Here is an 18,228-nt window from a genome sequence, read left to right as displayed (position 1 = left end):
ATGGCGGAATTATCCAGTTATTGTGTGGTGGTATATATTTAGTCCTTGTATACCAGTATTATTGGTCATGGAAATTTACCTACGTTAAAGTGTTCTTACATATATAAATTTTAATTTATTGTGCGTGGGATTTGGGTGGAATAGGAGCGTGGCAGAAGATTGACGAGCTGCAGAGCCTAGCAGGGGCCCTTGCCTTTTTTTTTGGTCCGGGGGCCCCGAGTGTTGTCAGTCCGCCCCTGGCGGGAGGGGAGGGAGGGGGTGTAATAAAGGGGGTGTAATTAACCGTGTGTGTGTGTGTGGGGGGGGGGGGGGGGGTGCCAAACAAAGGGTCCGCCCTGGGTGCCAAATGCTCTAGGTACGCCCCTGCGTGGAACCGCCATCACTTACAAAGATACTGTGATGCACCTTTTTGCTCATACCGTCCAGCTCTAGGTAAACATAATTAATTATTTAAAATAGAGCCATTTTAAATATATTTTATTTCAAGAAAAGGTGTTAAAGGGGTACTCTGTGGAAAAAAAATGTTTTCAAATCAACTGGTGCCAGAAGGTTATACAGATTTGTAAATTACTTCTATTAAAAAATCTTAATCTTTCCAATACTTATCAACTGCTGAATACTACAGAGAAAGTTGTGTAGTTCTTTTCAGTCTAACCAGTGTTCTAGGTATGCCATTTTTTTGTTAAAAATTTGGGCATTTTTCCTCCAATAGACACATACAGGGCAAGTATGCATGTATGTTTCATGTAGTTATTCAATTGAAATTCTTGGGTCACATGAAAGAATCACATGACTTTTATGAGAAAAGCAGGTGATAAAACGCCAAATAGCAAAACCACTTATACTAAGACACTTTTTGTGAAACAAAACGCCACAAAAACTACATAATAAAGGAGAAAAATAAGGGTGCAGTTTTTTGTCTGTTGTTTCTTTCAGTTGTGTCTAATAGTCGAGGTGCAAAAATTCAAAAAATACTCCAAGATGGCGCACACCAAATAATGAAAAATACAATACTTTTGGACACTACTCCTGAGGAAGATGTCTGAACGCGTGGAGGTTTCAGCTGGGCGCTCACCTACTGGTGTACTTCGTGAATTACCCCTACTGGTCTGATGTCTACTATTTTGTGACCCCCTGCAATTGTGAGGTCGTATATCATTAGAAGGAATCTGTAGTTATTTAACTTTGACTCGGTTCTACTAGGCAGGAGTTGGATTTACATAGGACTGCATACTAAACAGCCAGTTTATTGGCGACAGTTGCACACACAGTATTGGGGTTTGACCACCCAGGGGGTGTGATCCATGCCCCCCGCCCCATGTGGAGTTTTTTGCCTTTCATGGGCATGTTTTAATTGATTTTAGAGGGTTTTCTATGTATTGTGCATCATGTTCAATTAATAAAATATAGTTTTTCTTCATTATTTGGCTTTTTTTTTTTGAGTTGTGGAACTTTTCAACCCCTTAACGACCACGGACGTATATTTACGTCCGTGGCTGGCTCCGGCGATATCCCGCGTGTCATATCGGGTCAGTCCTGGCATGTAACTGAAGCCGGGACCCGGGGCTAATAGTGCACGGCAGTGATCGTGGTGCTGCGCGCTATTAACCTTTTAGATGCGGCGTTCAAAGTTGAAGCCGCGTCTAAAACGAAAGTAAAAGCTTCCTAGCTGCTCAGTGGGGCTGATTGGGACAACCGCAGTGAAAATGCGGTGTCCCGAACAGCTAGGACGCAAGCAGAGGGTCACTTACCCTCCTCCGGAGCGTGCGATAGGCAATTGATTGCTCCAAGCCTGAGATCCAGGCAAGAGCAATCGACCGCCGAAAACACAGATCAATGCAAAGCTATGGCTTTGCAGTGAAAAGTGCTGGCAATCAGTGTATACAATGTTATAGGCCCCTATGGGAGCTATAACATTACAAAAATAAGTGTAAACATTTTTTTTTATAAATGTGATTTAAACCTTTCCCTAATAAAAGTCCAAATCACCCCCCTTTTCCCATTAAAAAAAAGAAACATGTAAATAAATATAAACATATGTGGTATCGCCGCCTGCGTAAATGTCCGAACTATAAAAAAATATCATTAATTAAACCGCACAGTCAATGGCGAATGCGCAAAAAAATTCCAAAATCCAAAATAGCGTATTTCTGATCATTTTTTACCATGAAAAAAATTACCGTATATACTCGAGTATAAGCCGACCCGAATATAAGCCGAGGCCCCTCATTTCACCCCAAAAACCCAGGAAAAGTTATTGACTTGAGTATAAGCCTAGGGTGGGAAATTCATCAACCCCCTGTCATCATCCAGACCCCCGTCATTAACACCCTGTCATTTTCACCTGTCATCATTCCCCCCCTTCATCATTACCCTGTCATCATCCCCCCTTCACCATTACCCCGTCATCATCCCCCCCTTCATCATTACCCTGTCATCATCCCCCCATTCATCATCCCCCCCCTTCATCATTACCCTGTCATAATCCCCCTTCATCATTACCCTGTCATCATCCCACACCACCCCCTTCACCATCACCGCTTGTCAATGTCTGATACAGTGGTCTTCAACCTGCGGACCTCCAGATGTTCATAAACTACAACTCCCAGCATGCCCGGACAGCCATCGGCTGTCCAGGCATGCTGGGAGTTGTAGTTTTGAAACATTTGGAGGTCCGCAGGTTGAAGACCACTGCCCGGGCCTTCGTCATCATCCAGCCCCCCCCTCCCCCCTTTAGTTTTGTACTCACCTCCGCTCGGCGGGACGTTCGGGTGAGCTGGTCTGGGCCATCTGTGCTGCAGGACAGTCTGGTGGGGAGGGATAGTCGTTCCGGGCTGTCCATCTTCACCAGGTGGGCCTCTTCTCCGCGCTTCGCGCCCGGCCCCGGAATAATGACGTTGAGGAGCAACGTCCCTGTGCGTCGTCGTCAAGGCAACGTCATTATTCCAGCCGATGGCTGTCCGGGCTTGCTGGGAGTTGTAGTTTTGAAACATCTGGAGGTCCGCAGGTTGAAGACCACTGAGGGCGGAGAGTTCACTCGAGAATAAGCCGAGGGGGGTGTTTTCAGCACGAAAAATCGTACTGAAAAACTCGGCTTATACTCGAGTATATATATAGAGCGAACAATAAGTCCTATCAATACAGAAATGGTACCGATAAAAACTTCAGATCACAGTGCAAAAAATGAGTCCTCATACCGCCCCATACGCGGAAAAATAAAAAGTTATAGGGGTCAGAAGATGACAATTTTAAACATATACATTTCCCTGCATGTAGTTATGATTTTTTCCAGAAGTCCGACAAAATCAAACCTATATAAGTAGGGTATCATTTTAACTGTATGGACCTACAGAAAAATGATAAGGTGTCATTTTTACCGAAATATGCACTGCGTAGAAACGTAAGCCCCCAAAATTTACAAAATGGCGTTTTTTCTTCAATTTTGTGGCACAATGATTTTTTTTCCGTTTCACCGTAGATTTTTGGGTAAAATGACAAATGTCACTGCAAAGTAGAATTGGTGGCGCAAAAAAATAAGCCATAATATGGAATTTTTAGGTGCAAAATGGAAAGGTTTATGATTTTTAAAAGGTGATGAAGAAAAAACGAAAGTGCAAAAATTGAGAAACCCGTGGTCCTTAACCCCTTAACGACGCAGGACGTATATTTACATCCTGCGCCGGCTCCCGCGATATGAAGCGGGATTGCGCCGCGATCCTGCATCATAACGCGTCGGTCCCGGCGCTCATCAACGGCCGGGACCCGCGGCTAATACCACAAATCGCCGATCGCGGCGATGTGCGGTATTAACCCTTTAGAAGCGGCGGTCAAAGCTGATGCCGCTTCTAAAGTGAAACTGAAAGTGACCCGGCTGCTCTGTCGGGCTGTTCGGGACCGCCGCGGTGAAATCGCGGCGTCCCGAACAGCTGACCGGACACCGGGAGGGCCCTTATCTGCCTCCTCGGTGTCAGATCGACGAATGACTGCTCCGTGCCTGAGATCAAGTCAAGCAGTCAAGCGACGATAATGCTGATCACAGGCGTGTTAACACAGGCGTCCCTATGGGACCTATAACACTGCAAAAAAAATGTTAAAAAAAGTGTTAATAAAGGTCATTTAACCCCTTCCCTAATAAAAGTTTGAATCACCCCCCTTTTCCCATAAAAAAATAAAACAGTGTAAAAAAAATAAAAATAAAACATATGTGGTATCGCCGCATGCGTAAATGTCCGAACTATAAAAATATATCATTAATTAAACCGCACGGTCAATGGCGTACGCGCAAAAAAATTCCAAAGTCCAAAAAAATTTAAAAAATGAATAAAAAGTGATCAAAAAGTCAGATCAAAACAAAAATCATACCGATAAAAACTTCAGATCACGGCGCAAAAAATTAGTCCTCAAACCGCCCTGTACGTGGAAAAATAAAAAAGTTATAGGGGTCAGAAGATGACATTTTTAAACGTATACATTTTCCTGCATGTAGTTATGATTTTTTCCAGAAGTACGACAAAATAAAACCTATATAAGTAGGATATCATTTTAACCGTATGAACCTACAGAATAATGATAAGGTGTAATTTTTACCGAAATATGCACTGCGTAGAAACGGAAGCCCCCAAAGGTTACAAAATGGCGTTTTTTTATTTTATTTTGTGGCACAATGATTTTTTTTTCCATTTCGCCGTGCATTTTTGGGTAAAATGACTAATGTCACTGCAAAGTAGAATTGGCGACGCAAAAAATAAGCCATAATATGGATTTTTAGGTGGAAAATGGAAAGGGTTATGATTTTTAAAAGGTAAGGAGGAAAAAACGAAAGTGCAAAAACGGAAAAACCCTGAGTCCTTAAGGGGTTAAATACTATGGCAGCATCCATATGTTATGTATTTGGTTGAGCCCCCCATTTTTCTAGTTTGGATAACAGTTATAGTACACCTATATATGAAGGCACTACAGAAGCTATCCGTAACGTGGCTGTGACCATTACCGAGCAGCTCATACACTATCCTTTACCTTATCCAACTAAAGCTTAGTCAGCTTATTAGCCATAAACAAATCCCGTCACGTGACTCACTGACGCCTCACGTCAACTGTAAGCCCCGCCCCTCTTTGTTCCGACCGTGCATCATGTGATGTGGCAATCACGTGACGGAATCATGTGCCTCCTAACTTCCCATTACCAAGCCGGTGCTGAGGGGCGTGACGTCACGCTTGTCATATGATTCGCGGCCGCTCAGCACTGTGCAGTAGCCGTCGGGTTCCGGGAGTCGGAGCGGCCGAGTCCAGCTGACCTCACCAGTTACCCGCACAGTCCTACCTCCGCGTCCCACGGCGGCACCATGCTGGCCCTTATCAACAAGCTGCTCGACTGGTTCAAGTCCCTCTTCTGGAAGGAGGAGATGGAGCTGACGCTGGTCGGGCTGCAGTACTCCGGGAAGACCACCTTCGTTAACGTTATTGCGGTAAAAGCGCTTGTCACGTTGTTCCTCATGATACCCGGGCAGGTCCTGGTAGTGCGGCTGTGTATGCGGAGACGCTGGGTGCCGACGCCCAAGCCAGACCCTCGGTACCCGGACTGTCCCGCACCGTGGCCGGTGGCCATGTATAACCGCAGTGTGTGAACTGGTGGTGATTGTCATGACGGGGTGGGAGCAGACAGCATTGTGACATAACTCTCATCTTCCTCTTTTCCTGCAGTCCGGCCAGTTCACGGAAGACATGATTCCTACTGTGGGTTTCAATATGAGGAAAGTGACTAAAGGCAATGTGACCATAAAGGTAGGTGTCTTGTATCTGGGGCCAGAACATGTAAACTCTGTAAGCAAGTGTGCCTTCAGCTGTTGGGAAACTACAACTCTCAGCATGTGCTGTCCGGACATGCTGGGAGTTGTAGTTTTGCAACAGCTGGAGACACTGTTTGGGGAAACATTTCTATAAACCACTGTTTCCCAAATGGGGTGCCTCCAGCTGTTGCAAAACTACAACTCCCTGCATGCCCGGACAGCCAAAGGCTGTCCGGGCATGCAGGGAGTAGTAGTTTTGCAACAGCTGGAGGCACTCTGGTTGGGAAACCCTGCTCTAAACTGTCAGATTTTAGTGTATTACCCCCTTTTGATCTCCAGTAATGTTAGAGCCAATCAGAAATGCTGTAGTAGGGGCAGGGGTGCAAACTGGTAAGGTGTACCCAGATATACATGGGCATGCTTGGGCTCACTCATCTGCTGTCAGCTGATCACGCTCTAGCGTAGTGCCTCCAGCTGTTGCAAAACTACAACTCCCCGCATGCCCAGACAGCCTTTGGCCCAAGCATGCGCATGTATATCTGGGTACACCTTACCAGTTTGCACCCCTGCCCCTACTACAGCATTTCTGATTGGCTCTAACATTACATTACTGGAGATCAACAGGGGCAATACACTAAAATCTGACAGTTTAGAGCAGGGTTTCCCAACCTGGGTGCCTCCAGCTGTTGCAAAACTACAACTCCCTGCTCTAGCATCACCCTGTACATTAAAGTGAATGCACAGGGCATTAGGACACGGCAGTGTGATGGTTGTCAGGGCAGCCTAGTAGGAGAAAAAAAATTACAGCTTGCACCATCTTTTCCTTCTGCTATTCCCGTAAAAAAAAACTGCCCCCCATAGTAGTAAATGGGACCCGTTGTGCCCCGTCACAAGAACGGCCGTTAGTCACACACACACAAAAAAAACTTTAATGGCCGTTCTTGTCGGGCAGCGATGGCAGTGTGAAAGGGGCCTACTACTTCCATTCTTTGGCTAAAAATTTTTGTAAACCTGAAAGTACCCGATGCCCTAACCTACTCCTTATCGGATTGGGTAGTCACATACTGATTATTCGGGATGGTAGCCATCTCTAGAGTACAATGAGTGCATACAGATTTCACGTGACAACGTGCATATAGAACGATGGGAGAAGGCAATCCTCGTTTAACCCTTTCATTTCTGACAACGAATGAAATATATTATGAACTGACTGCAAATAGCTGGCAATCCTTCCAGTGGTTACTGAACTCCAGGAACCCAACACTACACTACACAGTGGCCTGTGCTGGGCCTTTTGGCTCCATCCGGGCACCGTAGCTTCACAGCTGATTGCCGGATCCCCATAGTTAAGATATGGGTGATCTATACGGAAGATAGGCAGTGAGTCCCTAAACAAATGATGGGTCCCATCACTGCAATGACATCTTGCCTGTTTGCAACCACTGTGGAGCATCTTTGTTTCAAAAAGTGTTGGTTTCCCTCAGCGATCCGTCATAGAATAACCTGTGGATTTGTCACTAATCTGTTAGGCTTGTTTCACACTAGCATATTACTCCGTTTAGCAAATTCCATCCTACAATCAGCTGTCTCCGGCAGTAACCAAATCCTATATGTAATACAATAGTAAAGGAAACGTAGCCTGCACTCACCGCACAACACAGGTATCTCGGCCCCAGGTTCCGGACCTCCTCCGTGATGGGGCCGGAAGAAGCGTTGATTGTATCGCAAAGCCGCCGACTGTTGTCCATGCTTTCTGAGTGCTGACAGCAGTTGTAGGTACTGCCGCGTCACAGAGGAGGTTCGGAACCTGGGGCCGAGATACCCGTGTTGTGCGGTGAGTGCAGGCTACGTTTCCTTTACTATTGTACTACTTATACTGATGCCGACTCTCTGTCCTAGCACCGCCGCGGGGTTTTGGAACGGAGACTTTCTTAGCTGATCCTTGATACACTACAGTGGATAAAGATACATGCTAGTGCCGCTAGTTTCTGCATATCTTTAAGAAGTGTGAACCAAATCCTATATGTCCGTTAGAAAATCCCATTATAGTCTATGGGATTTTTCTAATATCCGTTTTATTCCATTATAGTCCGTTATTGATAAAGGACGTTATTTTGTGACGGAAGATAGTACGGAAGAAAATAGTTCATGAACTATCTTCCGTCACAAAATAACGTCCTTTATCAATAACGGACTATAATGGAATAAAACGGATATTAGAAAAATCCCATAGACTATAATGGGATTTTCTAACGAACATATAGGATTTGGTTCACACTTCTTAAAGATATGCAGAAACTAGCGGCACTAGCATGTATCTTTATCCACTGTAGTGTATCAAGGATCAGCTAAGAAAGTCTCCGTTCCAAAACCCCGCGGCCGTGCTAGGACAGAGTCTGCATCAGTATAAGTAGTACAATAGTAAAGGAAACGTAGGAAACGGAGTAATATGCTAGTGTGAAACAAGCCTTAGAGAAAGGGGTGCATTCACTGTGAATTTTTTTATTTTTTGGAAAAACAAATGTTAACAGATACTAAAAACTGATTTTGCTCTATGTCTTCAGTTTCTCATTGACTTACACAATTTTTTATTTTTATAATGTGGGTTTTTTTTAAATTTTTTTTCTAAACTATATTGTAGTTTACTACAACAAAATTAAATTTACATTCACTTCCAGGCAGTGGAAGAGAGAGGTGGTGTCTGGTAACTATTAACCCCTTAAGGACGCAGCTCATTTTCACCTTAAAGGGGTACTCCGCCCCTAAACATCTTCTCCCCTATCCAAAGGATAGGGGATAAGATGTCAGATTGCCGTGGTCCCGCTGCTGGGGATCCCCGGGCTCGCCGCTGCAGCACCGCACTATCATTACTGCACAGAGCAAGGGGCGGAGCCATGACATCACGCTGCTCTGTCCCCTGTATCGCCCGTCATTACGCACAGAGCGAACTCACTCTGTGCAGTAATGATAGCGCGGTGCCGCAGCTGCGATCCCAGGGTCCCCAGCAGTGAGACCGCTGCGATCTGACATCTTATCCCCTATTGTTTGGATAGGGGATAAGATGTCTAGGGGCGCAGTACCCCTTTAAGGACACAGGCCTTTTTTGCAAATCTGACCACTGTCATTTTAAGAATTAATAACTCTAGGATGCTTTTACTTTTCATTCTGAGATTGTTTTTCGTGACAGATTCTGCTTTATGTTATGGTAAAATTTAGTCGATACTTGCATCATTTCTTGGTGAAAAATTCAAAAATGTAATGAAAAATTTGAAAATGTAGCTTTGTTTTTTTACTTTGAATCTTTCTGCTTATAAGGGAAATGGACATCCCAAATAAATTATGTATTGATTCACATATACAATATGTCTACTTTATGTTTGCATCATAAAGTTGACATGTTTTTACTTTTGGAAGACATCAGAGGGCTTCAAAGCTCAGCAGCGATTATCCAATTTTTGGGGTCACGTGTGTGTGTGTGTGGGGGGGGGGTCCATTGTTCTGGCACCATGGAGGCTTTGTAAACACACTTGGCCTTCAATTCCGGACAAATTTTCTCTTCAAAATCCCAATGGTGCTCCTTCTCTTCTGAGCATGGTAGTTCGCCCGCAGAGTACTTCACATCCACATATGGGGTATGTTCTTAGAAGAAATGGGGTTACAAATTTTGGGGGGCTTTTTTCCTATTTTCTCTTGTGAAAATGAGAAATTTTGGGTAACACCAGCATTTTAGTAAAAAAAAAAAAGTTTTTTTCATTTTCTCATCCAACTTTAACGAAAATTCGTCAAACACCTGTGGGTTGTTAAGGCTCACTATACCCCTTTTTATGTTCTGTGAGGGGTGTAGTTTCCAAAATGGGGTTACATGTGGGTATTTTTTTTTTTTTTTTGCGTTTATGTCAGAACCGCTGTAAAATCTGCCACCCCTGTACGAATCGCCAATTTATGCCTCAAATGTACATAGTGCACTCTCACTCCTGAGCCTTGTTGTGCGTCCACAGAGCATCCATATTTCTACGATATTTCCGTACTCAGGAGAAATTGCGTTACAAATTTTGGGGATCCTTTTTTTTACCTCTTGTGAAAATAAAAAGTATGGGGCAACACCAGCATGTTAGTGTAAAATTTTTTTTTTTTTTTTTTTTTTTTACACTAACCGGCTGATGTAAACCCCAACTTTCCTCTTCAAAATCTGTAACTCAATTTCTCCCGAGTACGGAAATACTTCCATATATGGCCCTAAACTGTTTCCTTGAAATACGACAGGGCTCCGAAGTGAGAGAGCGCCATGCGCATTTGAGGACTAAAATAGGGATTGCATAGGGATATTTTACACCAGTGATTCCAAAACGGGGTGCCTCCAGCTGTTGCTAGACTCTCAGCATGCCTGGACAGTCAGTGGCTGTCCAGAAATGCTGGGAGTTGTTTTGCAACAGCTGGAGGCTCCGTTTTGGAAACACTGCCATACAATATGTTTTTTATTTTTATTGGGGGGGGAGAGAGACAGTGTAAGGGGTGTATATGTAGTGTTTTACACTTTATTATGTGTTAGAGTAGTGTAGTGTTTTTTTTTTAGGGTACATTCCCACTGAAGGGTTTACAGCGAGTTTCCCACTAGGAGTTTGCGCTGCGGCAGGAAATTTGCCGCAGCTCAAACTTTAAGCAGGAAACTTACTGTAAACCCGCCCGTGTGAATGTACCCTGTAACCTTCAGTTAGGTTCTGTTACCTAACTCAGTATTTTCCAACCAGTGTGCCTCCAGCTGTTGCAAAACTACAACTCCCAGCATGTACTGATCGCCGAAGGGCATCCTGGGAGATGTAGTTATGCAACTACAACTCCCAGCATGGTGAGACACCTGTTTGTTGTCTGGGCATGCTGGGAGTTTTGCAACATCTGGAGGGCTGCAGTTTGGAGACTACTGTATAGTGGTCTCCAAACTTTAGCCCCGCCCCCCACTGGCTTCCGTAGTCTTCACGAGGGAGCCGCACGTCATCGCCCGCCACCGGTCAGGTAAGGGACCGCCGCCGGTCACACTACAGTTTCCCCGTTCTGCCCAGACTACCCCACCTGTGAACGTCGAGCCCTCATATCACCCTCATGGAGTCTGTTTCTGACCGTTTGAGTGGACACATGCACATTTGGGGCCTGCTGGAGGTCATTTTGCTGGCTCTGGCAGTTCTCCTTGCTCGAAGACTGAGTTAGCGGTCCTCCTGCTGGGTTGTTGGCCTCCTATGGCCTCCTCCACGTCTCCTGATGTACTGGCCTGTCTCCTGGTAGCACCTCCATGCTCTGGACACTATGCTGACACAGCAAACCTTCTTGCCACGGCTTGCATTGATGTGCCATCCTTGAGCTGCACTACATGAGCCACTTGTGTGGGTTGTAGACTCTGTCTCATGCTACCATTGGAGTGAAAGCACCGCCAGCATTGAAAAGTGACCAAAACATCAACCAGGAAGCATATGAACTTAGAAGGGGTCTGTGGTCACCACCTGCAGAACCACTCTTTTATTGTGGGTGTCTTGCTAATTGCCTATAATTTCTACCTGTTGTCTGTTCCATTTGCACAACAGCATGTGAAGGATATGTTTTGCTGCACTGTGCACAGAGCGCAATTTCTGATTCTGACCTCTGCCAAAAGAATAGACATGTAAATTCTTTCAGTGGAATACGCTCAGAAATGCATTGATGTAATGACACTGAGGCAGGAATGAGGGCAATGAAAGGGTGTTTTTCCAAGACCTTTATCCTAGGTGAGCTAGCAGAGATGCTCGTCAGGTGCCTAATCAAAAAACTGCAAAAAGGGCAGATATTTAAGAGTCCAGTAAGTGTAGACTGAACTCTCCCCAGAAGACAGCAGGGTGGTTGTGAGGGAGAGGTAAGAAGCACACAGCCAGGCGCTGTGAGTGACCTACACCAGTGAAGTGGACAAGACAAGGGGTCTAAGTACACATGGCAAGAGGCCGCAAACGCTGTGTGTGAACAGTGAGTAAAGGTTGCAGGAAACCAGTGTTTTGAGCTGGTGGAGACTAGCTTACCAGTGGATAGAGAGGGAAGTGACTAATGTGTAGTCAGTGGCTAGACAGCCTAGGGTTTTCTTTCTTCCAGTGTGAATTGTTTTATTTTGTCCTGCAACCTTTTCCAATAAACCTGACCAAGGGTCAGATTGCATAAAGAAGTGCTGTGGACTTGATGAAGTGGTGAAACGTGTCTGGTGTCGGTCAAGGACAATCCCTAGAGCTAATTCCAGAGTGAAATCTCGGAGTCTATAGAGATGTATTTCCTAGCAGTCCTAGCGGTGGTGGGTGGACATTCACATAATTTTCCTCTGTGTGAACATACTCAAAGTTCTTTAATCCCTTGCTGAAAAAAACGCAGTTTCTAAATGGTGCTGCGGCACGGGAGGGGTTATGAAGCGAGCTCAGGAGCTGAGCTCTCATCATATCCGCATGGTCCAGGCTGCTATCAGCAGCCAGGACCCGTGGCTAATGCCGGACATTGCAGTTCAGGCAGATGTCCGGCATTAACTTTATAGACACGGTGATCAAAGTTGATCGCCATGTCGAAAGCTTCCCAGAAGCTCAGTCGGGCTGATCGGGACCATCGTGGTAAAATCGCGATGTCCAGGTCGGCTAGGATGCTGCAGAAGGCCTTACCTGCCTCCTGTGCATCCGATTGGCGATTGATTGCAATCAACCGCCGATAATACCGATCAATGCGTTGCAATGCAATGGCAGTGATCAGTGTATTGAATCAATGTACTGCGTGTTATAGTCCCCTATGGGGGGCCATAACATTGCCAAAAAAAGTTGAAAAAAAAATAGTTAATGAAGATGATTTAACCCCTTCCCTAATAAGTTTGAATCACCCCCTCTTTCCATAAAAAAAAAAAAACCTGTGTAAATATGTTGTATAGCCGCGTGCGTAAATGTATATCTTTAATTAAACCTCACGATCAACGGTGTAGGTGCAAAAAAATTCCAAAGTCCAAAATAGCTTTTTTTTTTTTAGCTTTATATACCATAAAAAAAAACTATCAAAAAGTCTGATCAAAACAAAAATGGTGCAGATAAAAACTTCAGATCACGGCGCAAAAAATTTAAATAAAAAAGTTATAAGGGTCAGAAGAGGACAATTTTTTAAACGTATACATTTTCCTGCATGTACCGTATTTTTCGCCATATAAGACGCTCCGGCATATAAGACGCACCCAATTTTAAAGGAGGAAAATCTAGAAAAAAAAGATTCTGAACCAAATACTGTAGTAAAATATTTTATATCAGTATAGTTCCCCCACAATAGTTGGCAGTATAGTTCCCCCACAATAGTTGGCAGTATAGTTCCCCCACAATGGTAGGCAGCTCCTCCCCCCCTCCCCCCACAATAGTTGGCAGTATAGTTCCCCCACAACAGTAGGCAGCTCCTTCCCCCTCCCCCCCACAATGATTGGCAGTATAGTTCCCCCACAATAGTTGGCAGTATAGTTCCCCCACAATGGTAGGCAGCTCCTCCCCCCTCCCCCCACAATGGTTGGCAGTATAGTTCCCCACAATAGTTGGCTGTATAGTTCCCCCACAATGGTAGGCAGCTCCCCACCCTCCACAATGGTTGGCAGTATAGTTCCCCCACAATGGTTGGCAGTATAGTTCCCCCACAATGGTTGGCAGTATAGTTCCCCCACAATGGTTGGCAGTATAGTTCCCCCACAATGGTTGGCAGTATAGTTCCCCCACAATGGTTGGCAGTATAGTTCCCCCGCAATAGTAGGCAGCTCCCCCCCACAGACATACAGCTTCCAGCCATATACAGTGTATGGCTGGAGGCTGTATCTCTGTGTGCTGCCCCCACAGTGATCCGGTCACTGCTCCTCTGGTCCAGTGTCACATCTACTGCTATGGCCTATGGACCATAGCAGTAGGTGCCGGGACCGGAGGAGCGGTGACCGGAACGCTGAAGATTACACACCGCCGGTCACTCACCAGGCCCCGGTCGGCGTGCGTCTTCCTCCGGCGCCTCTATGGTTGTACGCACGGGACGTCACTGAGGTCCCGTGCGTACAACCATAGAGAGGCAGAGGATCGCAGGAAGACCGCAGGAGGACCGGAGGAGGACGCGCATCGGCCGGGGAATGGTGAGTGACCCGCGGACAGCCTTATGTCCCGAAAAGATTTTTCGGGACATAGGGATGTCCGGCATAGGAAAACCTATGATATTATCTGCCCGGGCCGGCTCCTGTGTGCGGCTGCAGGCGGGGGCCGGCCAGAGCAGGTAAAAACTAATACTGTATATTAAAAACCAGGGGGCCTCCAGCTGTTGTGAAACTACAACTACCAGCATGCCCAGACAGCCTTTGCCGGTCCGGGCATGCTGGTAGTTGTAGTTTCAGAACAGCTGGAGGCCCCCTGGTTTTTAGTATACAGTTATTAGTAATTCACTTGCCCCTCACCCGGAACTGTATGTTCCAGGCATAGGGCAATAAACATAGCCGGTGTGAGGTGAAAAATTCACCGGCGGTCATGAGGCTGCTGCGGGTGGGGAGCGGGTAGTCAGCGCTGTACCGCACCGCCGCAGCCTCTGTACTTACAGCTGACTTCCCGCTCTCGCCCGCAGCAGCCTCGGGCGTATATTCGCCTTATAAGACGCACCAACTTTTCCCCCCATGTTTTGGGGAAGAAAAAGTGCGTCTTATACGGCGAAAAATACGGTAGTTATGATTTTTTTTCAGAAGTACCGTAATAGAAAATCAATATAACTAGGGTATCATTTTAATCGTATGGACCTACAGAATAACACCGAAATTACCGAAAAATGTACTGTGTAGAAACGGAAGCCTACAAAATGGCGTGTTTTTTTTTTTTTCTTTCATTTTATCCCACAATGATAAATTTTTTTTTCCCCCCCGTTTCGCCGTAGATTTTTGGGTAAAATGACTGATGTCATTACAAAGTACAATTGGTGAAGAAAAAAAATAAGCCATCATATGGATTTATAGGTGCAAAATTTTAAGGGTCATGATTTTTAAAAGGTAAGGAGGAAAAACGAACGTGGAAAAACGCTATGTTCTTAAGGGGTTAATTTCATTGCCGGTAGATCAGTGTAGCTGATCGAGATCTTCGTGGTAATATCACAGGGTCCCGATCAGCTGAGCGGACGGGGCAGAGGTCCCTTACCTTGATCTGCCCCGTCTGATAGGTACTCCAAATTTGCAGGCAGCCTGTACAAGTGGAGTGTCGATAACGAAAATCAGTGCTGTGCTATAGCACCGCATTGTTCAGTGTATGCGGTCAAAAGAATGCAGGGACATATATCTTTTTTTTTTCCATCTTTCAAATTAATCGTGAACAAAAAATAAACATACGTGGTATCGTTGTGTACAAAAATGTCGGATCTATTAAAATATCTTAATGAAACTGCATGGTGCATTGCATAAAAAAATACCAAAATCCAGAATTGCTGATTTTTGTTCACTTCATATAACAGAAAAAAAAAAATTATAAAAAAAATTTTTTATTAAAAAAAAAAGCAATAGTCACATGAAAATACTACTGATAAAAACTACAGATCACAGCACAAAAAAATGAGCCCTCATACTGCCCATATATGGAAAAAAGTGTTAAAGGGGATGGAACAAGACCATTATAAGCATACACATTTTCTTGGAAAAGTTGTTGTTTTATTAGTAAAATAAAACACAATCTGTATAAACTGGGTATCACTGTAAAACTATGGATCTAAAGAAAAAGATGTTATTTTTATCAAAGTGTACTGTGTAGAAACTAAAGCCCCTATAAGTTGAAAAATGGTATGTGTTTTTTGTTTTAGTTTTGTTTCGCCTTAGATTTTGTAGCAAAAAGAGTGATGTTAAAATTAGTGGCGCAGCAAACAAGTCATGGTCTGTAGATGAAAAATTCAGTGTTCGAAGACAAGGAGGCAAAAACCTATGTGGGTTGTTTTATTTTTCTTCTTAAAAATCGTGATTGTATTGACATACACAATAAAGATAACAGGTCGTTTTTGTCATAAAGAGACAAAAAATAAACAGGTACACTTTAAACTTCCTGACCTGTTAAGTCAGAAAATGATGTAGAGGAGACAGTCTCCATTGTATGGCATTCAGCGAGTGGTGATCTTCCCAATGTGTGACAAAGCATGTGAAGTATCTGCACTTAATCTTGAGTTTTCAGCAGTTGGGTAAAATGCTTTCCAAGGCTTGGTTCAAAGCTTTTTAGAGGCTCTGTACATAAATAGTCAAACATGCTGTGCTATTTGTCTAATAAAATTCAGGACACCATGCCAGAAACTCAATAGACCCCAAAAATAGTCTGTGGGGACCAATAGGTGTCGTTTATGCCAGTAACAGATCTGCTAGAGGTGGTGTGTGGCTTTTTCTTTTTCCTCTGTGGAGTAAAACAGCTGATCTTCTGATGTCGGTGTGGATCTAGCCTAAGCTGTGCATGCATGGGCCATGTTAATAAGATAAGCTCTGCGCTGAGTGAATCTACAGTAAGATTTCTGCACTGATGCCCTGGAGAGGTCTGAAAAGACAGTCCAGAGTCTCATTCCACACTTCTCTGGGGAATTGGGACACTTGGTTGATTCAGTCTTGTAAAAGCCGTTTACATTCCTACAGCCGGTCTATTAGAATCTGGTTTGGTGAATCATACTGTAGAATAGCTCACCGCTACAATTCTTGCATGGCTTGTTTTTTTTTTTTGCTTAATGAATTCCAAGCTGAGTGCTAGTTATAAAGCTGTGATCAAACTTCAAATGAGTCATATGACCGTGATCATATGCTGGTTTTAGATGTCACTTGCATCAGATAGCTAGTTCACTCAAGTGTCTCAAAAATGGGACTTCTGTATTTTAAGTATCAAACTATACATATGGGGACAGTTCTAGACTTTTGGAATTGTTTTGAAATATAAAGCGGACAGTAGAATACTCATCTCAAAATTATTTTATCACCGATAAAACTGTAACTTGCTATTAATTTTTCATATAGAAATATCAGTGTCTTCTGTAAAACATGCATTTGCTTTATTATAGTATGCGGGACCAGGAAACATTTTATTTATACTGCAGCAGGGATATGCTGCTGCATGGGTGTAGTTTAGGATGCTTAGCACTTTTCTTGGGATATAAGGGGAAGCATGAGTATGCATGGCGAAAAGCTGTGTGAATGTCATGTAAGCACCAAAACAACCCCCTAGAATGGGTTAGGGTTAATACTAATCAATGAACCTATGACCCAGGATCACTAATGCCCTTATTTAAATCCCACCCCTAAACCTTTTATTAAGGTGAAAAATAATAATAAAGGTGAGTGACACTGGTTAAAAACACAGGCCTCTGTGTGTTCAATATCTTAAATCAGGTCATCACGTCCAGTGTACACACACTTATGTTATCACACTATGATCAGTGGTCTGCAGTACCACTGTGGTTACACACACACACACACACGCACGCGCGCGCGCGCGGGGCTCCGTAGTTAAAACGGCAGAAATGCCCCCTCTACATGTTTTTGTTACTTCCGTAATGTCTACAGGAGGGAAAATAGGCATCAACTTAAACATCAGCCAGTTATCTTCTCAACCGAACCTCCCCATTAGGTTAATCAACCTATCAGCTGTTCCTGTGTTCCCAGGAAACTCCTCTGTCTAAATCTACGGTATAGTTCATTGCATTCCGCTTGAAACAACACTTGCCAAGAGAAAGGAGAGGAATAGAGGAAGTGTCATTTCAAGTGGAATGCAACAAACTATACCGTAGATTTAGACAAAGAGGTTACCCCAGAAAACCTCTTTAGGCCGCCTATCATCAGGCAAGAAAGAGTGAAAGAATAGACCTTCTTACAGAGAGACGGCCTGAAATATCTTCACAGCAGTTTATACGTTTTATAGGGACGTATGACTGCCATACCAACAATATCATGACCATAATATGGTCATGATATTGTTGGTATGTCAGTCATACGTCCCTATAAAACGTATACGTAAATACTGGCATCTACTATCGAAAAATGTGGTTGGTAGAAAACCTAATGTGACCTTTCGACAAGGACCCAACCTACGAGACATGGTAGTAAACAGTCACCTAAGACAGGAAGGCAGACCTCCCAATTGGTTGTGAGTAAAGTGACAGGATCATTTGGTTGTGGTCACTGCAGTTTTTAAGTATCTCCCCAAAATCAAAAAGTTCAAAAACCCAGTGGGTGAGCGAGAATACGAGATTAGGCAATTCGTTAATTGCAAGATGAAGAACGTAATTTATGCCGCTCAGTGTGGCTGCCCAAAATTGTATGTGGGTAAGACCACTCAGGAGTTTAGGTGGTATATCTGTCAACATCTTGGTAACATCAGGACTGGTGCAGATACACCTATAGCCAGACATATGCACGCAGTCCATGGAAATTAACCGTTTGATCTTCAATTTTAGAGTA

At 44.1% G+C, this 18,228-nt stretch overlaps 1 protein-coding gene across 1 annotated transcript in view; it reads left to right on the top strand.

Moving 5' to 3' along the window:
- Positions 1 to 5,202: 5,202 nt before the first annotated feature.
- The window catches only part of LOC130369066 (ADP-ribosylation factor-like protein 8B-A), a 56,717-nt gene continuing 43,691 nt past the window's right edge, over positions 5,203 to 18,228 (top strand). The window contains exons 1-2 of the mRNA XM_056573777.1: positions 5,203 to 5,465; positions 5,701 to 5,781. Of these exons, the coding sequence (XP_056429752.1) occupies positions 5,343 to 5,465; positions 5,701 to 5,781 (204 nt within the window). The 5' untranslated portion in view covers positions 5,203 to 5,342. The remainder of the gene's footprint in view (positions 5,466 to 5,700; positions 5,782 to 18,228) is intronic.

This window comes from Hyla sarda, chromosome 4 (genome assembly GCF_029499605.1).
Source record: "Hyla sarda isolate aHylSar1 chromosome 4, aHylSar1.hap1, whole genome shotgun sequence".
In the NCBI taxonomy this organism is placed as follows: domain Eukaryota; kingdom Metazoa; phylum Chordata; class Amphibia; order Anura; family Hylidae; genus Hyla; species Hyla sarda.
This window is presented reverse-complemented; position numbering and strand designations above follow the sequence as displayed.